Raw genomic sequence first — 27,538 nt, 5'->3', positions numbered from 1 at the left:
CCAACATCGAAAACAACAATGGTTCATGTCGGGCAATAGTGTCGTTTTAGAGTTGCACAGGGCTGACAGAGGGCATGATGTGGGGTTCAAGGTGGGGCTCTTGGCGTAGGCTTACGGGACATCCTATCACCATCAGGCTATATTAAGACTGTCTAAGCTGTTCATTGAGCGGGTCAGGATAGCCCTCCTACGAACACACGGTATGACACCACATTACAAGAGATGAGATATATTATAGGTAGATACTACTAAAGAGGTTGTATGGGAGGTTGTGCAATCAATTTTGTTACAAAACTGGATAATCGTCGAGCCAATGCTCTCAAGCACTAACAGCCGCGATAGTGGCCCTTATACCCCACCAAGACGGTGGCCCCACTCTCCTCTGGCCAGCATCAACTTCCTGATTCCCGACGTCTGGGCCCTCTGGGCTGATGCGCATGCTGCGCATCTTCCATCCGTCGTATCCAGCGGGCAGTGAGCCCTGCAGGCGGCAATCACAGAGGGCTGCTTGGCTTGCTGGGCGGTCGTACCGATTTCACCACAGGAGCCACGTGAAGACCACTAAGGCCATCGAATAGCAAGCATGGAGGCAAGTGGCCCTGCAAACTTAGCCGGCCCTAAGTCCATCAATCGATTTCATCCACCATCTGCGCCATCTGGAATGCCACGTTTTTTTGGGCTTCGTTCTCACCCTATTCGTCTCATCTTCAATTGTTGCCTTAATTCCCGCTCGGGCACACTTCCTTTTGATCTTAATCGCTCCTGCGCCGAGACTTTGCGATGCTATGCTCTTCAACTGACAAAGGGCTCCAGTGCATTACTTGAACCTTTTTATCAACAATCTGTAGCCGACTTTACCGACAACAATCAACCTACGCTGAGAGCATCCGCACGCCCGGCAACCCGCAGGTCACAGTCAATCGTCAATCACCAAATCAATCAATCGGTCAACAACAATAACAACAACAACAACAACAACAATGACGGAAACCGTATTGCCAACTCCCAGTAAGCGCAAACGGGATGACATGCTCAACGACGGCATGTCACGGCTGCACATCACCCCATACCCATACACATTCTCTCTCAGTGTCCCGACGGCCTCCACAGATAGAGGAGACAATGGGCACAGAGCTCACGCTGGAACATGCCTGAGTCCCCGCACGCAAGTTGCGCACGAGTTTCGGGGTATGGCCGTGGGCGGAGGTGGAGATGACAACGCCTGCAGCAGCTCCAGCCAGCAGACAAGTGGAGTTGTCGGTGCCACTGGCAGTGGAGGAGGAGGAGGCGGAGGCGTTGGCTGCTGTGGCGGCACGGCGGGTGAGGACCCAATCGGCATCGACACCGAGGAGGGCGGGCATCGGAAACGCATCAGACTCCCGCCTCCAGAGATTGACATGCGTGATGCCGACGCCGAAGTCAAGTATTCGCTTGTGACCGACACGCCGGCCATTGCTATCACCAATAGGGCATCGATTGAGACTGCAGAACAAAACGCATCAAGCACAGCATACCTCCCGCAAACCCCTCGTCCGATCCACATCGCCCTAGACGACGCTGTGGTCCGCCAATCCGAGCCAACTCCCACAACCCTTACCCTCCCCCCCTCCTCCCCTTTACTTCCCGCCGACCACACGCCCATGACCCTCGCCAAACACCGCAAGCGTCCTGCACCCTATACGGCCAAACTGCTCGCCACACACCCGCGCAACCCATTCAATCTGGCAGCCAATACCCCAGCGCCTGCGGCCAAGCGCCCGGCAGGCACTGCTGCTTCTGTCGCCGCCAGAAGAAAAATCACCGACCCCCTGCGGGCCTCCCTCACCTGGCGCGACGACGAGATCACCATCTACGATCCGAACGACAGTGATGATGACGGCACGGGAATCAACGGGATTGGATTCAAGCCTACTCCCGCGATGGCACAGGCGAGGTTGATGAGGAGACGGCAGCAGCTTGCGGAGTACAGGAAACGCGTTGAGAGTGAGGCGAGGAGGGAGAGGTTGATGAGGAGAGGGGGGATCGTGAAGGATGCCGCGCCGCCGCCGCCGCCGCCGCCGCCGGCGAAGAAGGAGAAGGCTGTTAGGAGGGTTAGGTTTGTGGAGGCTGCTGTTGTTGGGGTTTAAGGTTTAGGGATTTCAACGGGTTTCTTCTCAATTGGAATTGGAATTGGAATTGGAATGGGTTGGGATGAGTATTTGGATGGCGTTCGGGATGGACTTGGATAGGGACAGGGACTGGGACTGGGACTTGGTATGGCATCAGAGGTATGGAGCGGGCATCTCCTGTGTATTTGGCGGCGAAGGAGTTAGTAGGGGTCATATGCTCTGCATGGTTAACGGCTACTTGAGCATCTCTCAATGAGAGCAAAATTGGCTAGCCACGGAGTGACTACTCGTATACGGATATATGCTTCTAATGGCAATGCGCATTTCTCTTTCCCTTTCCAACCGACCCCTTCCCTTAAGTATAGTACACAGGTATATATGTACACCCAAACTCTCTCCTTCAACTTCCCTACATCACCAAAACTTCCACCACCTCTTCGCCCTCTCCCTCTCCTCCCTTTCTCGTCGTTCCCTCTCCTCCCTCTCCTTCCGTTCCCTCTCTTCCTTCTCCTTCCTTGCCTTCTCCGCATACACCTGCACCACCCTCTTCACCTTCTCCTTCTCTTGCCTCCTCTGATACTGACAGTACTCATATTGCCCGATTGCCCCAACAACTGCTGTGCCCACAGCCCAGTTGGCTGCCTTGGGGACAGGAGCCCCGATGATAAAGCGCAGGATGCCGACAACTGCGCCGGCGCCGATACCGGTTAGCAGCCCGGGGCGCGCGCATGGTTTTTGGTGGATTGTTAAGAAGTCGGAGGGTTTGATGCTGGCGAGGGCTTCGGTTACTGTGGGGGGCTTGGAGTTGGACGAAATTTGAGTGGGTTGCTGCGGTTGGGACGGGTCTGAAGACGGGGGCTGGCTGGATGGGACGCTGCCGGTTGAGGATTGAAGCCAGGGGCGGGAGGGGTCTGCGGCTGTTTGGGAGCGGGGTTGTTCTGTAGAGGACATGTTGGGTGACTTTGGAAGAGGAGAGACGTGGTGAAGAGTGGTTCGAAGGTGATCTCGTCGGTGAGGGCAACTTGGCTTGGGATGCTCTTGTTGGAAAGGGCGGGAGACTGTTAAAGGCTAGAAGTCAGTCATAGTTGTCCAATTGATCATCCAGGAGACAAGTACGATACTGTGATGTAGGCAGTATCTCCTCCTTCTTGAAATCTCTCCCTTCACAGATCTCGGTGCTTCGCTACCCGTCTGATCTGCTATTCGCGGTTCGGGCCGTGCTCACCCGACAAGATTTGGCAGGGTTGTTCTCGAGGGTTAGGGATCGTTATCGTAGGCTTTATCATGCGACTTATCGAAAGAGCTTATCCCCCACCCAAACAGCCGGCCCACCCAATCGCGTCGCGTCACGCAGGTCGCGTCCGACGCGTCCATTAACATCTTTGTTTAATGGGTTTTTGCCCACCCACACAGTCTACCGTCAGACAGGGGCAGCAACAACCCATGCTTGGCCACAACACCTCTCTCCAGGCCGCCGATGTTGAAGAAGTCAAATGTTCTCATTTCAATGACGGCCCTCTGAGCGCTTGGATTTCGACCTCGTTCTTAACTCGAAGTCCAATCCGAAGCATAATCGGACTCGGACCCTGCCCACACTTCAACACTCGCTCTCGCTTTTTCTACTCTCGTCGAGCCTGTCCCCGGCTGGACCAGCGGGCAGCCCTATTCTCCAACCAACACTAATCCAACTATTCTCTAATCATTCCTCCTCACCAACCTCCAAAATGCCCAACACAACCCTCCGACGTCCCCAAAAAGGCTACCGCCGCGGCGGCACCGCCAAAGTGGCCTACCACGGCCCGCGAACCCGCACCTTCGCCGCCTCGACCAGCGCCCGCGGCGAGGCGACCTCCATCGACGAAAAATGGGAGCGCACGCGACTCGCCCACCAGATCGACGAGAACATGGGCTTTGCCCGCTACGACGCCGGCAAGAAGAAAGAAGGGTGGCTTGTCAATGTGCATCCGACGGCCATTGACGACCCCCGGGTTCCCGGGGGAGGTGGCAGAGCCGCGTTGGATTGTTATTTCATTGAGGAGGATGGGTCGACGTTCAAGGCGACGGTAGAGTATGAACCTTATTTTTTGGTTGCTTGTCGGAAGGGGCATGAGGGGGAGGTTGAGGAGTGGTGTAAGAGGGTCCCAGGAGGGGGTGTGGTGAAGAGTGTGAGGAGGATTGAAAAGGAGGATTTGAGTATGCCGAATCATTTGTTGGGGTATAAGAGGACGTTTCTGGAGTTGAGGTTCCATAATGTTCAGGATTTGATGGCTGCTAGGAGGGATATCATGCCTATTGCGGAGAAGAATAAGAAGGGCATGGATGCCATGGATACATATGCTGAGGTCGCGAAGTAAGCTGAACCTTCCCCCCCCCCCTCTCGCCTTCTCCTCCCTTTTTATCTTCCCTGTTGACGCTGGCTAACTTTCTCAGTGCGAACGGTAACCTTGACCTGTTTGATATCGACGGGAGAGATGACGATAGACGGAATAATGCTGGCTTTGCGGAGGCCAGCGACCACATTGTCGATATCCGAGAATATGACGTCCCATACCACGTTAGAGTAATGATAGACTTAGGTATGGGAACTCTATCCTATGAGAAGGCACTTGCTAACGTCTCCTCAGATATCCGAGTCGGCAAATGGTACTTTGTCGAAGCCAAGAATGGCACCACCACCATCACCCTGAACGAAGAGCGCCTGGCGCCGGCAGACCCGGTTGTCATGGCCTTCGATATCGAGACAACCAAAGCACCCCTCAAGTTTCCCGACCCCGCGGTTGACCAGATCATGATGATGTCGTACATGATCGACGGTCAAGGTTTCCTCATCACCAACCGAGAGATCGTCTCCGAGGACATCCGGGACTTCGACTACACCCCCAAGCCGGAGTACCCGGGTCCGTTCATGATCTTCAATGAGCCTGACGAGAAGGCTGTGCTAGAGCGTTTCTTCCTCCACGTCAAGGAGGCCCGACCGACGGTTATTGCCACTTACAACGGTGACTTCTTCGATTGGTCGTTTGTCGAGGCCCGAGCTAGCGTTAACGGCATCGACATGTACCATGAGATTGGCTGGCGCAAGAATAGCGAGGATCAGTACCAGTGCAACTACAGCGTGCACATGGACTGCTTCCATTGGGTCAACCGTGACTCTTACTTGCCTCAGGGTAGTCGTGGTTTGAAGGCTGTCACCGTTGCCAAACTCGGCTATGACCCCGACGAGCTCGACCCTGAGCTCATGACGCCCTATGCCAGCGAAAGGCCGCAGACATTGGCCGAGTATTCAGTCTCCGACGCTGTCGCGACCTACTACCTGTACATGAAATATGTGCACCCATTTATCTTCTCCTTGTGTACTATCTTGCCCCTGGGTCCCGACGACACCTTGCGGAAGGGTACTGGCACGCTTTGTGAGATGCTGTTGATGGTGCAGGCCTACAAGGGTAACATTGTTCTTCCCAATAAGCACGTCGCGCCGAAGGAAGCCTTCTGGGAAGGTCACCTGCTCGACTCTGAGACCTACGTTGGTGGTCACGTCGAAAGTTTGGAAGCTGGCGTCTTCCGGTCTGATATTCCTGTGAACTTCGCAATCGACCCGAGCGCCGTGGACGAGCTCATCCGCGATCTTGATGCGGCTTTGAAGTTCAGTATCACGGTCGAAGAGAAGAAGAAGTTGGAGGACATCGAGAACTATGACGAGGTCAGACAGCAGATTGCTGACAAGCTGTTGGGCCTCAAGGCGACACCCAATCGCTACGAGAGGCCGCTGATCTACCATCTTGACGTCGCCTCCATGTACCCCAACATCATGACAACCAACCGACTGCAGCCGGACTCTATGATCTCCGAGTCTACCTGCGCAGCATGCGACTTCAATCGTCCCGGTAAAAACTGCGACAGACGACTCCCCTGGGCATGGCGAGGCGAGTACTTGCCCGCCAAGCGCGACGAGTACAACATGATCCGACACGCGCTCGAGAATGAGAAGTTTCCCGGCAGGGGTCCCAATGCCCCCATGCGGACGTGGAATGATCTCAGCGCGGACGAGCAAGCATCACTCATCAAGAAGCGCCTCCAGCTCTACTGCCAAAAAGTCTACCACAAGATCCACGAGTCCACCACCATCGTGCGCGAGGCCATCATTTGCCAGAGGGAGAACCCCTTCTACGTCAACACGGTGCGCGATTTCCGCGACCGTCGCTATGACTTCAAAGGCAAGGCGAAGGTGTGGAAGGGCAAGACCGAGGCACTCAAGTCCCAAGGCGCGCCGGCGTCTGAGATTGAGAATGCCAAGAAGATGATTGTGCTGTTTGACTCGCTGCAGTTGGCACACAAGGTCATCTTGAACTCATTCTACGGCTATGTCATGCGCAAGGGTTCAAGATGGTACTCCATGGAAATGGCTGGTGTTACTTGTTTGACCGGTGCGACCATCATCCAGATGGCGCGGTCTCTGATTGAGCGGCTGGGGAGGCCGCTGGAGTTGGATACGGATGGTATCTGGTGCATGCTACCAGGTTCATTCCCCGAGAATTTCTCGTTCAAGCTCAAGAACGGGAAGAAGATGAACATCTCGTATCCCTGCGTCATGCTCAACCACCTGGTCCACGCGCGGTTCACCAACCACCAGTATCAGACCCTGGTTGATCCCAAGACATTCAAGTATGAGACGCATAGCGACAACTCCATCTTCTTTGAGGTCGACGGTCCGTACAAGGCCATGATCATCCCGACGTCCAAGGAGGAGGACAAGAACCTGAAGAAGCGCTACGCCGTCTTCAACCATGACGGCAGTCTCGCTGAGTTGAAGGGCTTCGAGGTGAAGAGACGTGGTGAGCTGAAACTGATCAAGATCTTCCAGCAACAAATCTTCAAGTTCTTCCTCGAGGGCACCACGCTGTCCGAGTGCTATGCTGCCGTGGCCAAGGTCGCAAACCGCTGGCTCGACGTGCTCTACAACAAGGGTTCGACTCTCGCTGACGAGGAGCTGATGGACTTGATTTCGGAGAACCGCAGCATGACCAAGACGCTGGCCGAGTACGCCGGGCAGAAGTCAACCTCCATCACGACCGCCAAGCGTCTCGCCGACTTCCTCGGCGAAGGCATGGTCAAGGACAAGGGTCTGAACTGCAAGTTCATCATTTGCTCCAAGCCCAAGAATGCCCCTGTCACCGAGCGCGCCGTCCCCGTCGCCATTTTCGCAGCCGAAGAGGAAACCAAGCGAATGTACCTCAAGAAGTGGCTCAGAGAAGAACCCGCCGACACCGACCCGCGTGCCCTCATTGACTGGGACTATTACATCGAGCGTTTGGGCTCCGTCATCCAGAAGCTCATTACCATCCCCGCGGCGCTGCAAAAAGTCCGCAATCCTGTCCCGCGCGTGCCGCACCCAGACTGGCTGGAGCGCAGGATCCGGCAGAAGGATGACAAGCTGAAGCAGCAGAAGCTGACGGACGTCTTCTCGATCAGCAAGAAGCCGTTGGAGGAGACTGAGCCGCCGAATACGGCGGCATCGACGATTGGAGATATGGAGGATATCGGGAAGCTGTTGAAGCCGAAGACTCTTAGTGAGGTGATCTCGGCGTCGCAGCAACAGGCGAAGGCGCAGAAGCGTAAGTCGCCTGAGCCAGAGGTTCAGAAGGATGATCCGTTTGCTACGCTGCCGAAAAAGATGCCTGATCCGAGTGAGGATTATGTCGCGTTCTTGGAGTATCAGAAGAAGAAATGGAAGATCCAGAAGCAGGCACGCGCCAGGAGAAGGCATCTCTTTGGTGAGCGCCGCGGTAACCTCCTCCAGAGCAACATTCAGCAGACTTTCCGCAGCCAAGCTGAGATGACTTTCCGGAATACCTGGCAGGTTCTCCAGCTGCGGGCGACCGAGAGCCCGGGTATCGTGCTGGCGTATGTCTTGATTGAAAACAAGATCCACGCAGTCAAGATCAACGTCCCCCGACAAGTCTTCCTGAACCTGAAGAGTAAAGACCTCCCCGACATCGAAGTGGACGGCTGCCACGTTGAACAGGTCTATCACACCCTGCCTAATGGCCACTCGTCGGTACACCTATTTAAGCTGACCGTCCCGGAGGAGATCTACTTCGCCGAGGCCGAGAAGTTCTCTCTCCTCTTCAACCATCCTAGCGTGGAAGGCGTCTATGAAAAACAGATCCCCCTCAACCTGCGTGCTGTCTTGCAGCTGGGTAACACCTGCACCATTGATGAGAGCCAGCCGGGTGTTCTAGGCAAAGGTTTGGAGCAGGGCTTCGACCTGTCTGGTCTCAAGCGCCCCGAGAAGCCGAAGCCGTACTTGGAAAACGCGCGCATGGCGTACATCTACCTATCGCATATCAGCGCCGGCGAGCGACAGATCTTTGGCCTGTTCTCGTCGACCGGCGAGCACGCGCATATCATCATCCAGCAGAAGAACCGTGACGGTGGGCAGGATATGCCCAATGTGGGCAAGATCTATGCCGACTACCTGGCTAGGAGACGCAGTGAGGGCGTGGAGGGCTGGCAGGAGTGCTTCCCGTACCAGGATAAGCTGAACTTTAAGATCACGCAAGTCACGACAAGGCGTAAGGCGTTCCTCGAGGTTGGGGACGTGGTGAAGAAGATGAAGAAGGAGGAGTCTGGGCCGACGATGATGGTGATTCAGTCGTCGCAGAGGAATCTGTTGGTGCATGAAATCCCGATATTGGGAGAGTTCCCTGTGTTGCCGTTGCAGTATGATCAGGCGGATAGCAGCCTGCCGCCGCTTGGGTGGCAGACTGTTGCGGCGAGGCGGCTGGTGAACCATTACCTGAGTCTGGGGTCATGGATCACGCATTTGACGGCGTTGGCGCGGTATGGTGATGTGCCGCTTTGTAATCTGGAGAAGGATGATCCGAGATTCTTGATCGACGTCGCCTATGCAAGGCGTCTGCAGGCGAACAATGTCGTGCTGTGGTGGTCGCCTAGCCCAAGGCCGGATCATGCTGGCTACGAGAAGGACGACGTTGCTGGTCCGCTGGATCAAGTCCAGATGCCGTCCGTCAACAACCCCGGCACATATGCCTCGGTGTGCATCGACCTCGAAGTCCGCAACCTCGCCATCAACACGATCCTCACCTCCTCTCTCATCAATGAGCTCGAAGGGGCCGAAAGCATTTCCTTCAACCCCGCAGCCGACAGCTCCTCCTGCGGCGAAGGCAACGAGGTCCTCTATGCGGAAAACACCTTCGCCAACGCCGCAGTCCAAGTCCTCCGCGAAATGGTCAAATCCTGGTGGGCTGAAGCTTGCAAGGGTTCGACCATGGCCGACGTCATGGTGCAGCACCTAGTGCGGTGGGTCGAGTCTCCTGCATCCTGCCTCTACGACCGCGCGCTGCACTACTACGTGCAGATGATGAGCCGCAAGGCGCTGTTGCAGCTCATGCAGGACTTCCGACGCGTCGGGTCCCAGGTCGTGTTTGCCAGCCCGAATCGGCTGCTGCTGCAGACGACCAAGACTGAGGTGGGGAACGCGTTTGCCTACGCGCAATACATCCTCAAGAGCATCAAGGCCAAGCCGCTGTTTCATTTTATTGATCTCGAGATCAAGGAGTACTGGGATTACCTGGTGTGGTACGACGAGTACAATTACGGCGGCAAGGCCTGCCAGGAGGTGGCTACCGACAAGGTTGAGCAGGAATTACAGCTCGTTATGCACTGGCAGATGGCGACATTCCTTCCCCTGCGGCTGCAGCCTGTCTTCCGCGACTGGGTCGTCGAGTTTATCGAGCTTATGCATGGTTTGAAAAGGCCGCAGACGACGGGGGATGATCCGACTGCTACCCCGCGCCTGACACAGCTCCCCGTGCGCGACAATGCCGGCTTGGCGGAGGACGCTCCTGGACAGATCATTCTGGGCAAGGCATTCGAGAAGCCGCTCAAGAAGGAAATCATGAACCTCATTGCCGCGCAGAAGCGCGAGTTGCTGCATCCCGAACTAGCCGAAGACTACTCCTTCCCCTTACTCCCTGGTTCACACCTCGCCCATTTGACTCCCCAAGCCGCGTTGCCCAGCTCTAGATCCTCGACCTCCCCCAATGGCAAGGACAAGACTCCGGTGTCAAGTACAGCCAATCCCATCCTGGAGCTAGTTAAATCCCTCATGCAGATCCTCTCCCTCGACAAAAACATCACGCTGGAAGCCCGCCTCCTCCGTAAAGAGCTTCTCTCTCTCTTCGATGTCCGCGAATTCTCCCGCACCGCCGCCTTCGTCAACCCTTCTGCCTCGCTGCGCATCCCCCAGTTCAGTTGCGACAATTGTACCCTCGCTCGGGACCTCGACCTATGTCGCGACGAGGATTTATTACCCAATACAAATGAGAAGGGCGAAAATAACTGGGTCTGGTCTTGCCCCTTCTGTGGGCAAGAATATGACCGCAACGCGGTCGAAGAGAGGTTACTGGCGGAAGTCGAGGGGTTGTTGGTGCAGTGGACTGCGCAGGATGTGAAGTGTGGAAGGTGTGGCGTACTTAGGGGGGAGGGGGCCGAGTTCATGGAGTATTGTACTTGTAGTGGGGAATGGGTTGCTACGGTCGATAGACATGAAGTGATGAGGAAATTGGGGGTGTTTAGGAATGTGGCCAAGGGGTATGGGTTGAGGATGTTGGGGGAGGTTGTGGAGGGGGTTCTAGGGGGGTTATAATGGTTAGGAAGGAATGGGGGTATAAACTAAGTTGTCCTTTTGTTGATAGAGCTCATGGCATATTATGGGTTTAGTAAAGTTGATTGATATACAATGACTGGTTCTTCGCATGTGCATTTTCGTTAACATCTTGGTATGCAGAAAGGCCCTTTATAACCAACATTTTCGTCATCTGCTTGTCAACAATCGGGGGGGGGGGGGTGGGGAACAGATGGCGCACAGTGTGTACTTGTACTGGCTGGGCTCTCTGTCTCCTGTCTGAAATCGGTGACCGTTTATGGGCTGCAAGCATCTCCCCAAACGCCTTCATTCAGCTATGTACCACGAAGCGAATATGTACATCCCCCCACAATATGTATACAATATCACATATCTCATACCATATGTACACCCTCTCACCGTCTCCCATACTCTCTCCAGTCCTTTACTTCATGTTCAAAAGCAGGTACCTTACGCCCGCCCAAGCCTCAACACCGCTGGGCTTGATTTGGTTAGCAGGCAGCAGGAAGCCGTAGTTACCCTTGTCGCGCAGCTCAGCGGTGAAGACGTAGGTGGCGCCAATAACGTCCTTGACATAGTCGACGCTGTTGCCAGTAGCCTTGTAGATGGTGCTGCAGATGGGGCCGGTATTGAAGGAAGTGCCATAGACGGCCTTGATGGCGGCGGCGGCGCCGGACGCGAGAGACTGCAGCTCGGCGTTATTCGAGGCGCGGGCAGTGCAAGAGTAGCCGTATGCTGTTTACCTGTTAGCACCATTAATGAGAAGAGGGCTGTTGGGGGGGAGGAGGGGGGAGGGAGGGGGGGGGGCGCGGCGCGCGTACGGGTCATGAACAGCTGACTGTACGAGTGCCAGTCAATGTACAGCTTGATGCCCTGAGAAGACTTGATGTTGGTGAGCCAGGCGGCGAGAGCGGTCGTCTCGGGGGCGTCGCTCTGCTTGGCACCCTTGTAGTCCTCGGCGCAGGGGTTGGTCGAGGCACCGCCCGAGACTGACCACTGGTAGGGCCAGTTGCGGTTGATATCGCGGCCGACGCAGCTGCTGCCCGAGTTGGTCTGGCGGTTCTTGCGCCAGAGGCGGTCGTTGGTTTGGGTGTAGACAAAGCCTAGACGCTGTTAGAAAAGCCCATGGGAATGGATGCGGAGAATATAGGGCTGCTTGCCATCAGGGTTGACGATTGGGAAGAAGTAGAAGTCGTATTTGTTCAGGAACGACTTCATCTCAGTCGTGTTGGAATTGGTCAGCATGTAGTAGGCGAAGTACTCAACGACCTGGTCCCTGTCAGTACAGATTATACCCTCCCATACCGGCTAAATGCAGCTACTCACCATGGTGGTGATCCACTCGCGAGCGTGGACGGTACCGTGGAAGACAACAGCGGGCTTGCCCTTGCCCGAGTCGCCCCAGAAGTGAATGCCAGTGATGGCGCGGCCACCGTTTGAGTTGCCGGCCGTGACGATAGCGGAGCGATCCGGGTACGACGACTGCAGGTCGCGCAGGAACTGAAGATGGTCGTTGTACGCGTGGTACGAGTTGAACCACGTCTCGTTGGCAGTACCGGCTACGTCTGTTAGCTCTCCCGGCCCCCATCAACCATCTAGATTTTGCACTTCACATACCAGCATAGATGCCGAAGGCCGACTCCTCCTCAATGCTCTTCTCCAGATCCTCATGCATCGTCATCGTCTTCAGGTCGGCGACCTCGCTCTCGAACTGGAGCAGCGCCGTCGGCGGGACGACGATATCAGCCGTGTAGCCGGCGCGCGGGCGGGCCTTCCAGGTCGACAGGCCCAGAGTATCGATGACCTTGTTCAGGCGCTCAGCGACTGCCTCATTCTCGACATCGACGCGGAACACCTTGTAGCCGGAGTAGCTCTTGCGGTTGGCGGGGCGGTCGCCAATGGCGATGGCGCTGGCCACCGCGGCGAGCCCGGAGGTGAGGAGGATGGAGAGCTTCATTGTTGGTGATGAGAAGAAGCGTTTGGTGACTAGACAGGCAGACAGGTCACACGGGGGCTGTGAACCGTGGTGATGTCGTCCAGAACGCCAGCATCACCATCGACGCCGTCTCGCGGCACTCTTATACCTGTCATCTCCAAGCATATCCCCAACCCCAGCCCTTTCCCCCGGTCGAGCGGATTCCTCATCGTCTCGAAACACCCTACCCATCCATACCCATACCCAACCCACGAGCAGTAAGTGAGAATTGAGAATAGATTCGATTACCCCTCCCTCGCCATCCTGCCATAGCTAAAACGGGTGCGCAGCAACCCGGCTATTTAACTGCCGTTTCGGGACACCAACGCCGAGCGGCGGGCCGCCTGAGCCACTGTAACCTTCCCAACACGACGACCGTTGGAACAGCCCGGCTCAGGCTAAGCTTCATATATCCCGCGTGCCCACCCAGCAGTTTTGAGCCTTCGTGGACAGGTTGAATGTGGGGCAACAGTTTTAACAGTCCGCCCGTGGTCTAGCCTGTCCCCGCCACCCGCACGAAGGCTTGATAAGCTTTTCCTTAGAGTCAGGGCTAACATTAGAGGCCGCACATAGCGTGTACGGTACTTGCGGCGCCATCAGGGGATGTCCCGCGGAAACCACAGCAGCTGTTGAGTGGCTGACTGACTGGGAGCTTCTGGAGTCTAGATTGCAACCTTCCGCTTGGGGAGTCAACCGCGCGGGTCTAGGGCGATGATGCGATGTCGCGTTGAAGGGTCTTGAGGGCAACGAGTTCGTAGATGAAAGGAGAAACTGCTTCGACGAGGAGCTTCATGATAAGCTGTGATGTTTGCTGGCATCGCATCGTCGCTCTGATGCAATGCTGAAGGCATCGAGCTCGGGCAGAGTCGTCGCTCCGGTTGAATATGCAACGGGCAGTATGTGGCCTGTCAGTAGGCAATATCGGCCTCTATCTGACCATGGACATCACATGCAAAGGGCGTAGTGGACTCATGACGATGCTGACCGCTCCTCTATCCCTCACCTTGACCCCTCATTTTTCTGTCAATGGCTGCTGCATCTACCCGCCGTTGTCTGACTGACCGAGCCTTGAAGGGGAAGGAGAACAACAGGTCTAGAAGCTCTGTCGAGCTGTTGATCTGAGATGTGATGCATCTGATCGTGAGCACGTGCTCTGTTGCCTGTGGGCAAGGTCCTCTGATGGACAAGGGTGAGGAAAACCAATTCTTCAATGGCGAAGTGAGGTCGACAAAGGTGATATGACAGCAGTAAGATCACATCCCTTGTTATCGAGTACCCTAAAGTCTGTCAAAGCGAGAAACCTAGAGAATCGTTAACTAATATTTCTCTAATGCTGTTGTCTAAAGCTATGCTACAGCTACTCACGCTACATGAGGTGGTAGTTCATTGCCGCTTTCTCTTGTTGATGATATCTTACACCTCACAACATATGCTGTTTCCCAACAGCTGCACCTCCCCTCACTAGAACCTTCATACCAAGCATACCCTCCATCTCATAATCTCTAATTGGTAGAGCGTCAGGTGTTCATACAGCTGTAGGCCGCATTATTTGCCGGGCAAGGAAGGTGACGGTGCAGTGCTGTATGCTTCAATGAGAGAGATCTCGACCCATAGATCCCAACATATGACGACCTTGGTAATATGCTGCATTCCGATACGGCCCCCAAAACTTACGATGCTCTTCTTATGGGCATCGATATGACGGCGGATATGTCGGATAGGTTGAGTCCATATCTTCCGAGAGTTTTTTTTTTTTCTAAGCCCGTTCAATCTAGGCCATGGCTTGACCGTGTCCGAACTCCCAGATTACCTCCTCAATAATAATCCTATCCCCCTCAGACAACCTGACGATACGATTTCTGTATCGTCTAAAGCCCTCCATGGTCCCTCTTATGGCTTGATGTCATCATGATTTACCCACTGGAAGCGCTGCTCCCGCTCATAACGCTCCCAGTCCCCTTCCTACCGATGGCAGGGACCAGCCTGTCAAACACAAGCTTCTCCCCATGCGCAAGGTGGCCAAGGCGACAGTATGTCTTGCCCCCACGGAACTTGCAGTCAAGTATCTGGCAAATATGGCCATGAGGGCAACCATCAATCCGGCAGGCGCCACGCCGAGAACAAGGCTGCGAGCGAGCGAGACACTCCAGCGCTGGCTTAAGATCTTCCTCCAGCGGAGTATGGTCGTACTCGCATCTATCACCATTGTCACAGCGTCCGGAAAGTTGATAGTTGTTGCACACGCGACGCTTATCGATACGCGCCTTCAGCCTGCTCTGTTGTTCGGGCGTGATGCGGGGTAGGATGGGATCGAGCCGGTAGTTGTTGGCATTTACGGCAACAAAACCCGGAGGGATATCGCTCTTGCGCGGCAAATCGGCGACGAGGTTAGCAAACGGGCCGGGGAACTCGTCTGTAGTTGGTGCAATCTTGCTGCTGCTCGTTGTCGAAAACGTCGGCGTGGAGGGGACAGACTTCACATCCGATGATGCCTCAATCGGATGCAGATTCTTGCAGGATTTGCCATAACGGCACTTTCCAATAGTATGGAAGATGCAGATTGTCTTCGACTCATCTTTAGATGAGCTCTTAGTAGACGGCGTGCTAAGAGTGGCCGACGGCTTGATAGGAGACGTCGGTACCGCCGGAATTTTGTGGTTGCCGGTACCGTTGGTAGCAGGACGGTATGGGAGCCCATCAAGAGGCCTGTGGGTGAACACGTTGCGAAACTCCTCAATACCCATGCCCAGCTTGGTAAACTCGTCATGGAATCGGATGCCGGGGGTATTGATGAGCGTGAACTTGGAACTGTTGCCCATGAAAGGCGTAAGCTCAGATATATAGCCGACATCATGGCAAGCAGCAAAGTAGATGTGCTTGCATTGAGTATTGTCAGCATATAGACGCAGGAGGGCACGCAGCTTAAAGTCAGCATTCTCCTTAAGCTCTCCGGCATCAACGAACTCGGTCAGACCGTACGACCGATTGAAGGATGCAATGAACGGAGCCAACGACCGGCTTTCTCCGCCGACAAGGCCCGCCTTACACAGCGCATGCGACAGGCCCTTGACGTTGGCATAAACACGGATCATAATCTGGCAATGTTCGAGACCCCTCCGCCTAAGACTGGCTTTGATCTCGTCGTTCAGCATCTGAGCTGCGATATTGCCACCCTCGGCCTTCTTTGCAATTAGGTTTTCGTTAAAGACGTAGCCATCGCCGTCGACGAGGACTAGTACGAAGGGGTTTCTCTCTTGATCCTTGGCCATCTGCTTGTACTTTTCTCGGGCCTCGCGCTCCTCTTCATAGTCACTCTTCAGGCGCTTGTAACTCTGGATGAGGACCTCGTACTGGTCCAACAGCTTCGCGAGTGCATCGTTCCGGCGAAACTCTGCGAGCTCCAGAGCTGCTCTTGCGATCTCCTGGTCGCTCAGCATTTCCTTTGAAGGGATTATGGCAAAGCGAGATGGGGACAGGAAGCGGGACTGCCTCGGTCCGGTTAGCAGATTGCTAATGTGGGGGGATCGAGAAAATTCGATAACCCCATGACCTACGCACCAAGCTTGATGAGCTAAGGGTTTAAGGATTTAGCGATGGTTGAAAGGTTGAAGAACGTCGGCGACAAGCCCGTAATCCCAAGAGATGTCCACCAGGAAATACCAAAACGGCTTGGTCGGGGGTTGGACAGCGCATCAGAGAGGACCATGACGTGCCACGACCTGAGGGTTGTGTTTGGAACTGCCAAAAAAAATGGAGAACGCCAATACCAGCCAGCAAACAAAGACGGGCCGGCGTGAAAGCTTTTGTGGAACATGGTGGGGTAGGCATAAATATCCACCAAGCACAAGGCCCCCACGTTGCTCCCCCGTATCATGCCGATTGGCTGCACAGGCCCTCAACGGTCCTGTGCCATGACGTCGGCGCCCCTCTCACCCAGGCAGTCGGGTCCAGCAGGTCAGCAGCCATTAATGTTGGCTGACATAACGACCATTCTTAAAGCACCACTATCGCGAAGCTCCTTGTTGATCTCGAAACGGCGATAACATCTTTATTATTCCGAATAATCTGCAAGCGCAGAGTCCACTGTCCTTCCTAGGCCTTACCCAAACAAGCCTCCTTGCTCACTTCAATCAACGATTCGAAATCAAAAATGTATCATTAGCAATTAGTTGGCGTCATCTCTAAGTACAACAGCCAGAGCATATGGTAGCTTGTCTATGCATATGCGCTGGTCATCTAGTATGGCGAAGATTCAATTGTCAACGGCCCCACGACAGCGAGGGCCGTTGTCTCAGACGAGTCGATTTATGCACCTTCTACATCGTAACTAGATGGCCGATCCGTATCCCCATCCGCCGATTAGTGCTCAGATCCGGAATCAGACGAATCTGACTTCTTTCCGGAGTCCTTATGTAATTCCGATACTCCTGCCTATCTCTCTGAGCCGCCGTCCGGGAGAGGGAAGCTGTGCCAGCGGTCCATCCAGTTCATATCGTCATCGGCCCCCGGCAATATCTCATTCCATATATTTTAGTCAAGCATACTTGTTGCTGCCCGCACTAGGATACATTGCAGCTTCCTCTCAAGCTCTCCATTGTCTGCAAACTGGCCCTTCGGATAGATAACTACTTGGCCTTTCCAGTGATTCTTGATGTACAACCGGTCGCAGTTTATCCACTCTGTCATCATTCGAGTTCAGATGGCCAATGGGCGGAGTGGAAGCTCATTATGCAAAGCTCTTTCAACCATTGCAGTTATTAAATTCGTCGGTTCACAGAGGCAGGTTCTTTCAATTATTCTCCCAGTTTCCCTTGTTTTCAGTGTTTGGCCACGGCGCTGCCCAGGCTTCCCACGCTTCTTCGCCAATCGCTCAAACTTTGTTTCTCATGTCCCCAGCCACCTTCTCTGTAGACCAGGTTGGTTCACGGCGGACTTTACACAGCTTAAGGTTAACGCTCAACAAGTCCACTCTGTATACTTTAAGGAGACTTCAAGCAATCCGGAGATGCTGCCAAAGCCTTGAGCGCATCAGGCTGTGGATGCACAGATATTCGGGAAGACCACAAAAGGTTTCCATTTACCGAATGCTGGGCCAATTCGCCAGGCTGCGACGTATCTATCTTCAATTCGACTGTGAGCTACAGGAGAACGGTATTAACCAAACCGATGAGGGTGATAATCTTTTTTGTCCGAGAAATATTGCTTAATCATGCCATCGACGAGCACCTAGCGCGAGCAATCTTTGCGAAAATTGCGGAGAGGCCAAAGGCTAAGGCACCTCTAGAGTGGCTGTTTATGGAGACTATCGGAATTGGCACCCTTCTGCCCAACGAAGAGCAGACCTTCACTCCATCGGATGGTGGATTTTCGGAGATTGGATTTGCGCCCGGGATCATGGAACAGGAGAGGTGGTATTCTTTGCGTGGCGTTTAAGAAAAATCTCAAAAGGTTTTCGGTAGAGGGCACCCGTATAACCCTAGGATATATAGCGGAGGGATAGCTTCGAGGTTATGACACTATTTTTGCAGCACCAATATTTGCCTCTCAATAGAGAGGCCGTCTCTGTCAAGTTTTCACTTTTAGTCGCTGCAAAGTTTTTCCCTGATGTTGGAGTATGGAACAGGACGTCCTTTGCCAGGACTGAACCGAATAACCACGCTGTAAAGCGGGCGTAACGCTCGAGGAGGCTCACTAGTCGATCTGTCTTGATAATACCTGTATCATAATTCCATAGAGAGCCCCAGATGCTCCAAGGATGAAAAAGTACCAGCAGTGGCTAGTGGCTTCATACTCAAAACCGCACCGATAGAGGGAAAAGAGAGATCTAGTGATTTAAGACACTCGAGATTGGTGAGGTCGAGCCAATGGAAAAGATCGGTGGGTCTCATGGCACCGGCCAAATCGAGACTGTCGAGTTGGGCTCGTTATTGCGAACGGCCTCAAGATCTTGAATCCTCTCGTAAGAATGGGATCCAAGAATCATGAGCAGCACAAGCCCTACGGCCGACGGGCTGGTCATCAAATATACAGATCAGATCCCCTTTACATCGTTATTTGCACTCGCTTCAATCTGGTGGCGTATCTAGTGCGAAGATGCTTCATAAACTCGTCGAAAATCTCGTTCTCATGACCAGTGTATCCAACACAAATTCCGTAGAGGCATGGGGATGTGATCAAGATGAGTTCATCTGGATCGATGCCATTCAACTCTCTGGCTTCCTGGTACAGGCTGCGAATGCTGAATGTTCGAACATGCAAACGGGCCAGTGAACGGTGCTCATGCAATGCTGCGAGCACACATGTGGGAACTTGGTTGGCGCATGCATAGACGAGATCTTCCAAACCAGAGAGATGGGCAAGGAACTTTGCAAGTGGAAGCTAAGCCGTATGTTGTTCCTGTTTGCGCTCAGATGCTAAGATTGGCTCGTCAGGTCGGAACCATGGTGTCAGGAATTCATCAACCTTTCCGGTATCCCAACACCGTATCGTTGTCCATGGGGCTCTTTTCATTGAACGCTTTTTTTCCCAGTCTGGCAGAATCATCACCGAAGGCTGAGAACCGACCGACCCTCCAGTTACTGCCGTTAAATGTGCTGCAGAACATCTCATAACGGGCGGCACAGGATAGCAATGGCAGACAAATCCTCTTCTCCTTGTCCATGGTCAGCCGAACATTGCCATGGCAACAGCCCCTGAACGACTGTCCATCATCAAACTTCAAACCCAAAATCAATTCAAGCTTCGGAAGAATTTGAACAGTTGGACAGATATCCTGGAACCATAAAATTGTTTCCGTTACGTCCGACGCTTGATACTTCTTGGCCTCATGCTATTCACCAATGACCCAGCTGAGGAAGAACCACGATCGATGGGAGCAGAAAGTGAAAGATGTCACTGCACACAATGCAATCTGCAGACAGGTGTCAAGTCAGAAACCTGAAAATCGAAGTAATCAGGAGGAGAGGTCCCGATGTCAGATGGAGAACCAGTTTCTGGCTGCCAGGCAACCATTCATGTGATTGACACCGGCACTTAGATGAGCTCCTTCAAGGAAGGCATCGTTGAGCAGAGCTTTTCATGCCAACATTGCAAACGTCAAAATAAGAGACTGAGAGTTGTATACATAATGAAATCTTGAAGTTGCCAGCCTCAAAGTGAATGAATAAGGCTGCCAACTCTCGAGATGTCAGCCTGCAAAGGTAGCAATGTCCTTGTCCTCAATTCAGTTGTCTCACCAAACGAAGGCGCCAGCTCCATCATCCTTGCCGCCTAAAGTTTATCAGCCCTTCTTACATGCTTCAACACATACACAAAAGTCAGTTTGTTTATCGCCATAACAGATCCAGAACGACATTTACTAACGCCCCTACCAACGCGCCCTTCACCTTCCCGCCCGAGATACCCCCATTCTCCCCGTTTTGAAAAACTGTACCGTTTCCAGTAGCCCCATCGTTCTCACCAATACCTAACAGTTTTTTGAAACCTCCGATGATTTCACTTGGCCCATCCTTCGCATTCTCAATCGTCCGACAAAAGTCTTCTAACTTGACCTCCTTTTGGAACTCATCCTCCTCGCAAGCCAGGTCATTCTCATCATCGGAGTCACTGTCGTTTCCGTCATTGACGTTTACTTTATTCTTTCGATTCGCGTTGCACTCTGCCACAGTTTGCTGCCATTTCTTGCCTTCTTCATTGCTGCAGAGGCAGCTCACGTCGATCGGACTGGAACAGCCCAAGTGAAATGGAACAGTGAGGAGGCAGGGAACGATGCAGGCTGGCAGCGATTGAGAAAGAGCTGGGGTTTTGAGCGCTGTAAGGAGCGCTATAACTTTCCATGAATACATGCTGTTTGGTGTTTGCAAGATGCTTTGTGAAGCAATGAGTGAGTGTTAACTTCGGCTTGATCGTGGAAGTGTGGAGGGAATAGGAACGTCACCGAGTATAAACCGACATGCCAACATGTTTCCGTTCTTATATGATCAAAGTTTCTGCTGGTTCTCGTTGAGGGAGACATGTAGTTGAGGATAAAGTAGAGGACTTTGTCAATAATGGTCCCGCTAAGAGGCCAACGACCAAACTCAGGACATTTGTAATTTACGCGAAGATTCACGCTGAGAACACCGTCTGACAGCTTTCTCTGAACTTCCGAGACCTTAAATCTTGACTCCAGCCAGAAGGACCACAATTCTCCCCACAAATTCTCTGGATCCTTTTGTACAACACAGAACTTGGAGGTTGGCCCATCTTCGACCCTCCTCCAGCTAACAACAGTTTGTCAGATGTGGGTCGCAAGACAGGCGCCATTGTGGCGGAGCCGAGCAAAAGCCCTAATTTTAGCAACAATTTTCAGCCAATTACAGGTTCACAAAATGTGTGGGGCTAACAAAAATGGAAAGTGGCCTTGCGTGAGAGCCAAGAGGCTTCAGGGTTAGGGTTGTTCCTTCACCGACACAAACATCACGGAGGGTCATGCAGCGTCACAAACGATGCCGTTACCAATTTCAGTGCAATCAGGGGACAGTGAGTAAAAAAAAAAAAATAAAAAATAAAAAATAAAAAATAAAAATAAAAATAAAAAATAAAAAATAAAAATAAGAAATAAATAAATAAATAATCTGATACTAATCGCGAAACACCCTCACAAAAAGGGGGAAAACAAAGGGTATCACAAGTCCAGCCTATCTCCCGTCTTGTCCACAACGCCGTCTTGCACACCCATCAACATGCAATGAGCTGAAACTCAAACAGAAACAGGTAACTCTCCCACGCCGACGACATCAGGCACCGAAGTATGTAATCCTCCAAGGAAATTGCACGCTCAACCCCAAATGCAGGCAGGTACCTAGTTACGACACCTGTTTAGTTGGGCATCATCCAAACCGGATAGTAATCCATAACAACCGTCTGGGCGTGGCCCTCCTCGTCCTCAAAGTACGCCTCTGAAATGATGTGAAACACCTTCGACTCCTCGCCCTCACTCTCGCCACCTTCCTTCTTGGTCTTCTGCCCCTCACTCTGACCCTGACCCTGACCCTCAGCCTCGGCCTGAACCTCGGCCTGCCCTTTGGGTTGGGTCGTCTTAGCACCCCTACCCGCAGCAGCAGCAGAGCTAGACGACCCCTCACTGTTCCCAGAAGCTCCAGCAGCAGCGGCAGCCGCTGCCGCTGCCGATGTAGCAGCCACAGCATCGTCATACGATGGGGCGGGCTGCCTACGCTGCTGGACGACCTTAACGGGGAGGATTGCGCCGCCGGGACGGACGAGGTAAACGATGGCTGCTTGCTCGGATTCCCCAGATAACCCATGTTGCTGAGACGTGGCAGGAGCGGATGAGGGTTGCGAGGTTGTTGAACTTGAGGGAGCAGAAGGATGGATGCTGCCAGAGACAGGGGCGGGCATGATCGCGTCCGAGACGGTGAGGTTTGTGCCAGCCGGGGTTGGCAGGGGAGAGAAGGCGGAGGTGACGGTTTCGGTGGGGACGAGCTTGGTTTCCTCGGCAGGGGTGATCTCTTCGCACGAAGTAGTGTTGTTCGCGGCGTTATCGACGCGGTCGGAGGGTTCGTCAGGACCGGCCGCGCTGGAGACCATGACGGGGCGGGAGGCACCCTTGAGGACGAACTTTGTGGCGAGAAGCTTGTCCATGGAGTACTGCTTGATGAGGAGGGAGATGAGGAAGGAGGCGACGGCGGCGCCCGTGATGGTCCAGTAGACGCCGTGGAAGCCGGATAGGTCTACAAACAAAGTCAGCCATGTTTCACCAACGTACAACGAGCTAAACCACAAAAACAGATGCAACCTACAGGCCTTTTGAGCACCGATGCGCACTGGATCCTCCGGAGCCATCTCGTACATCTTAGCGACAAATGCTTCAGAGTCCTTGGAGATCTGAGTCGGCAGACCAAGCTCATTGAGCTTGTTGCTCATGACATTCTGGAAGACGGTACCGCCCACAGCTACACCAATGGACATGCCCAGAGTACGCATGAAAGCGTACATGGCAGCCGCGCGACCCGCATCCTCAACGCGACTGGCGGCCTGGATGCCGATGTTGACGCTAGTCAACAACATGCCGTTGCCGATGCCAAAGACAGCCAGAATGACAGCCCAGACGGCGGTCTTGGTGTGCTGGCGGAAGAGAACCAGCAGACCGCAGGCAATGGCGGTGACAACGCCGCCGCTCCAGATGGCCCAGCGGTAGCGGCCCAACCGGGTTGTCATCAGAGAGATGATGATGCTACCGGGGAGGAGGAAGCAAGTCACGGGGAAGATGTCCAAGCCGGAGCGCGTCGGGCGGTGGAACTTGATGGCAGTGAAGTAGAAGGGGATGTAGTAGAGGGCGCAGAAGAGCTGTGAAGGTTAGCTAATCGTCCTCTTTTGGCTATTCCTTGGTTGGTGTACTCACGATGAAGCCCTGGAACAGCGCAATGGCGTAAGTAGCTAGGGTCGAGCGAGAATTGAACAGACTAGGCCTGAGGAAGGGCTCGACAGCGCCGTAGCACTCCCAGAAAAGAGAGGCAACGACACCGACGATGCCGACGACCATGGGAGCGATCGTCTCGGCCGACTTCCACTCGAACTGGATACCGGCCCACGAGAGACCGATGAGAAAGCTGGTCATGCCGCCGATGAACAGGAAACCACCAAGCCAGTCAACGCGGCGCAGCTTGGATATGATCGAGGTCTTCTGGGTCTTGAGCTTGACATAGATTGGAACCAACACAAGACCGACGGCGCAGAAGGGTAACTAAATGCCAGTTAATCCATGAACTCGCCGATAATTGGTGATGCGCGACGGCGACTTACGTTGATGTAGAAGCACCAAGCCCAAATAACATGCTCGACAAACAAACCACCAATCAGGGGTCCTAGCACGCTACCCAGCGCCCAAGCAGCCAAAACCATAGAGAAATACTTCGGACGCTGGCGCAGGGGGACGATATCGGCAAAAATGACTTGGCCCATGGTGATGATGCCGCCGCCGCCGATGCCCTGGATAGAGCGCCCCACGAAGAAGACGGTGAAGTCCTTCGCGACGGGCGCACACAGGATCGTGCCGATTGTGAAGAAGAAGACGGACAGCAGGAGCATTTCCTTTCGCCCGAAGATGTCGGACAGCGCGGCGATGAACGGCTGGCATACGGCGCAAGACAGTAGGTAGGAGGTGCCGGCCCAGAATGCGTCGGTGGCGGTTCCGCCTAGGTCGATCGCGAGGGTCTGGGGATAGTTAGTCGGGGTTACTGGATAAAAAAAAATGTAGACATAGGGTTGATGACATACTGGCAGGACAGACACGAGAATAGTGGCATCGAGAGCTACCATGAGAGAGATGACGGAGAGGGTCACCATGACAGCATACTCCTTGCTGCCTGGCTTCCACTCGTTCTCAGCGGCGGCCAGCGGCCGCTCACCCCTCTCTAATTGATCTGGCCGGATTTCAATCAGGTCACCATCTCTGCCCATGTTGAAAAAAATAATTTGCCGATTCGAAGGAAGAAATCAGCAAATGAAGTGTCGCGAGGGGATGGGGTTATTTATGTCGATGGATATCTGTGTGAATGACGACAAATGGAAAACACAAAGACACTGACACCGTCAATGCAAAGGCCGAAAGTCAATGTTGATTACAAAATGAGGAACTCTGGGCAAGGAAAAAGAGGGCCAGGGAGAAAGGAACGGGGATTAGAGAGCTGGTGGCCCAAGCATCCTCCGGTATCCGCCACCTGAACAGAGAGTAGAACAAGAATAAGAGAGCCCATCGCTCCCTAAGGCTGCGAGATATGTTTATTTAACCACCAAGAGTCATTTGTTTGAGCACAAACCGCCTGGCACAGATATAACAGATGTAACTCTGGCAAATACTATCATAGCGTTTGCTTGAAGCTGCCAAAGGGTTTCTATACCAGGCCATGCGCACTCTAGGTATTGATAGAAGCTAGTGTTTTGCCAGGTGCTTGCTGTTGGTCCGAATGCAAAGTCAACCATAGTTGAGGTGCCACGTCCAGGTGCTCCGGGCCATGGTGAAGTCACCATCGTTGTTGACAGTAAGCATATCTTGCAAAAGAGCGTATGAAAGGCGGGCTACCTTACCAGCAGTCTATCCCACAATCGGCATGGCAGCCGTTGTAGTGCGTACACTCCAGATGGTTGTCGCTTTCCCATCACCACAAGGTCAAGTCAACTCAGAATAGTAGTTGGCTACATCGTTGGTGAAGACATCGTTCCAAATCATCTTTGGTTAGCAACTTTGACCTTTTATTACCGGGTTAGAGGATGTTTAAGACAGGCAAACATTATGAGACGAAGATTGATCAGACGAACAAGGACCCTGTCCATCACTGTGACCCATTCCAATCAGATTAACGTCAAGCTTCCCGATGCATTCATTCATCACAACGGTCTTGTTTTGCGGCAATGCATCGGCCGTAGCTAGTATTCTATCGGTGAAGATAGCCAGTACCTTCCATTGTCATGTCTTCCAATTCTGTTCCCATTGTCTCTTGTGATCTTTCTCGTCATCTGCTGTGCTCGCACAGACTCTACCACGGCAACAAAACTCAACCCGTACTCACGACCCCACACGGACGCTTTCGGAGTACCAACGTCTGCGATCAGTTGCGCACAAAATAATCCATCAATACCCATGTGGCAATGTGTCGCTATTGCTGTCAAGGCGCCTATCGCGTTTGCGTAACGTGCTTGCATCTCATCCCTGCATCACGTCACACTCATCCCGTACCAACTGTCCCAGAGCGCGGCTAACAGTGATGTCGATGGCTCTAAATTTCCAAATATGGCGTAAAATTGTGTGTGTTGATAGAAACTTCGGTAAAATGTTGGTAAGTGTCGACTTGCCTACCGATGCCACCACTGCGTTCCTCAACCCCAAGGTACAATGTGCGGCGCAAAACTACAGGACATCTTTTGGGATGTATCCAAAAGTTGTCAGTCATCACAAGTATATTCATTAGTGTCATTGACCTGTGAAGATGGGCATGGGAATAAACATCAAAAAAGCAGTTATCAGCTTATCGGTGGCCCAATAAGACAGTGGCCTGTGAGATCTGAGCCCTTGATCACAACACTTGTGTAAGGGCTCTCATAAATTTATACATACCTACCCCATCTTTATAGTACCTTGAGATGGAGCAGATAAAAGGTTGATAGTAAAAGCATAAGTCCCCACGTCAAGAGTTGTCCGATTTTCCCCTCAACCATCTCCTGAATGAAGAGGTTGGCAGCAATTGAGATTGTCTGATCTTCGTTACAATCCTCTTAATAATCATCAACATCAAGATCGTGCCACCATGGGAAAGAAATCTGCTGCCTTTGCCCTTGTTGACTTCACTCATTTAGCCTCATCCATCTATCTACAGGACGGTGGGTTCTCCCCTAACTCTAGCAACTCAGCCCAAGACGGCAGTAATATCGTCACCACGCCACAACCTTCTTCCCCCTCATCAGATCTCCCCTCTGATTCTTACACTCTAACCATCCCAATTAGCGCGACCTTCCCATACTCTCTGATCATCTTGACTATCTGGAATGGTGCTCCCCCCCCCAGCACATCAAGAAAAAAAATACTACTTCCTACAACATGCTGTTTTCTTTTGTTACAATTCTTGCGATAACCACCTCCCTGACTGATCCCCTGCTACATTTGATGTCACATAACATCAAGGCCCTGCAACCAGCGGTGAAGTAAATATCCTCCATCGTCTCTCAGAGCAAGTCGGAAGGTCAAGGAGACGCACCTGTATCTCGTTCACGTTTTCATTTAGAATCGTCAATATCTCCCCCCCTAAACCGCATCAGAAACTGTCATTTCCCCATTCGTTTGAGTCAAGTTCGCCATTCCCCAATCCCAACCCCAACTCAAACCATCCATTACAAATCAGCCTCCACGCTTTCTCCGAAGGAGGGCCCTTCAAAGCAGTCCTCCTAGCCCACGCATACCGGGCGCAAGCAAAAGACACGGCTGCCAGTGGGTGCGCTGATTCTCGATAGCATCCCAGGGGCTACCACAGGACCATCCGCGTACCAGCGGATGGCGACCGACTATCTTCACGCCTTATCAAAAAGCGTGTCAAGCAACATGGTCGCAAAAGTGGCCGCTATGTTGATGGTGCCCGGCGATGTGGGGATCGTTTGGGTGAGGGAGTGGATTCGGTGATGGGCTTCCCAGGTTAGGGGGGTATCTCCATTTGACAATGAGAAGAATGACGTCGAGGAGGGCCTAGGATGAAGAGTTTGAGTTTGGATAATAAGGACTGGGGAAAACAATAAGGGATTAGTTTGCGGTTGAGGTGACGCGGGTGCGGTATAGGATGGTAGAAGACTTGCTCCTTGTATCTTTCCTTTCGAGTGGGCTTTGGTCAGATACCCTGTATTACTTTGAGTATTGTTTTCTTGCTTCATCAGGGTTGGGGAGTTGTTGATCTTCGAGGCAAGGGCTTGCACTTAATGGATAGTTTGTACAGATTTGTCTAAACGACGTGCTTCTGGAAAAATGTCTTTTCACAAAATGATGTATAATCAACGTCAGATTCCAGATAGCGCGAGTCCCTTCTTTCCGAATGTCGATCATGGTCCTTTAGGGATATGCAATGGCGGCAGAAGCACGTTGTTCAACGCCGAATGTCTAGGTCTAGATTCCTCAGAGTCGGCCACAAACCTTCTGCTTTCCGGATCCTTCGCTGCAGCCGTCTACAAGCTGCAGGATCGTCGTCGACATCTCCTTGGCTCCGATAAGCGCGCGTCCTTGGCATCTGCTGTATCCAGACGGCAAAA

The 27,538-nt window shown here is 53.1% G+C and overlaps 6 protein-coding genes across 6 annotated transcripts; 2 read left to right on the top strand and 4 right to left on the bottom strand.

Moving 5' to 3' along the window:
* Nucleotides 1–980: 980 nt before the first annotated feature.
* On the top strand, nucleotides 981–2,126 carry CTHT_0018960 (uncharacterized protein; the record flags this gene model as incomplete). The annotated part of the gene is made up of 1 exon (XM_006692326.1): nucleotides 981–2,126. The coding sequence occupies one exon, from the start codon at nucleotides 981–983 to the stop codon at nucleotides 2,124–2,126; it is 1,146 nt and encodes a 381-aa protein (XP_006692389.1).
* Nucleotides 2,127–2,522: 396 nt separating this feature from the next.
* Nucleotides 2,523–3,059, bottom strand: CTHT_0018950 (mitochondrial cytochrome c oxidase protein 20-like protein; the record flags this gene model as incomplete). The annotated part of the gene is made up of 1 exon (XM_006692325.1): nucleotides 2,523–3,059. One exon carries the CDS (start codon nucleotides 3,057–3,059, stop codon nucleotides 2,523–2,525), a length of 537 nt encoding a protein of 178 aa, XP_006692388.1.
* Nucleotides 3,060–3,832: 773 nt separating this feature from the next.
* On the top strand, nucleotides 3,833–10,776 carry CTHT_0018940 (DNA polymerase-like protein; the record flags this gene model as incomplete). Its single annotated transcript, XM_006692324.1, has 3 exons — nucleotides 3,833–4,458; nucleotides 4,539–4,684; nucleotides 4,733–10,776. The coding sequence occupies 3 exons, from the start codon at nucleotides 3,833–3,835 to the stop codon at nucleotides 10,774–10,776; spliced, it is 6,816 nt and encodes a 2,271-aa protein (XP_006692387.1).
* A 424-nt stretch (nucleotides 10,777–11,200) lies between these two features.
* Nucleotides 11,201–12,733, bottom strand: CTHT_0018930 (uncharacterized protein; the record flags this gene model as incomplete). The annotated part of the gene is made up of 5 exons (XM_006692323.1): nucleotides 11,201–11,511; nucleotides 11,598–11,886; nucleotides 11,950–12,045; nucleotides 12,103–12,335; nucleotides 12,394–12,733. The coding sequence occupies 5 exons, from the start codon at nucleotides 12,731–12,733 to the stop codon at nucleotides 11,201–11,203; spliced, it is 1,269 nt and encodes a 422-aa protein (XP_006692386.1).
* Nucleotides 12,734–14,664: 1,931 nt separating this feature from the next.
* Nucleotides 14,665–16,188, bottom strand: CTHT_0018920 (uncharacterized protein; the record flags this gene model as incomplete). Its single annotated transcript, XM_006692322.1, has 1 exon — nucleotides 14,665–16,188. One exon carries the CDS (start codon nucleotides 16,186–16,188, stop codon nucleotides 14,665–14,667), a length of 1,524 nt encoding a protein of 507 aa, XP_006692385.1.
* A 5,422-nt stretch (nucleotides 16,189–21,610) lies between these two features.
* CTHT_0018910 (tetracycline:hydrogen antiporter-like protein) lies at nucleotides 21,611–24,211 on the bottom strand (the record flags this gene model as incomplete). The annotated part of the gene is made up of 5 exons (XM_006692321.1): nucleotides 21,611–22,482; nucleotides 22,552–23,098; nucleotides 23,154–23,495; nucleotides 23,555–23,965; nucleotides 24,029–24,211. 5 exons carry the CDS (start codon nucleotides 24,209–24,211, stop codon nucleotides 21,611–21,613), a joined length of 2,355 nt encoding a protein of 784 aa, XP_006692384.1.
* Nucleotides 24,212–27,538: the final 3,327 nt, after the last annotated feature.

The sequence above is a fragment of the Thermochaetoides thermophila genome, assembly GCF_000221225.1.
Source record: "Thermochaetoides thermophila DSM 1495 unplaced genomic scaffold scf7180000011815, whole genome shotgun sequence".
In the NCBI taxonomy this organism is placed as follows: domain Eukaryota; kingdom Fungi; phylum Ascomycota; class Sordariomycetes; order Sordariales; family Chaetomiaceae; genus Thermochaetoides; species Thermochaetoides thermophila.
The sequence above is the reverse complement of the archived record's forward strand: the minus strand, read 5'-3'. Positions and strand labels throughout refer to the sequence as shown.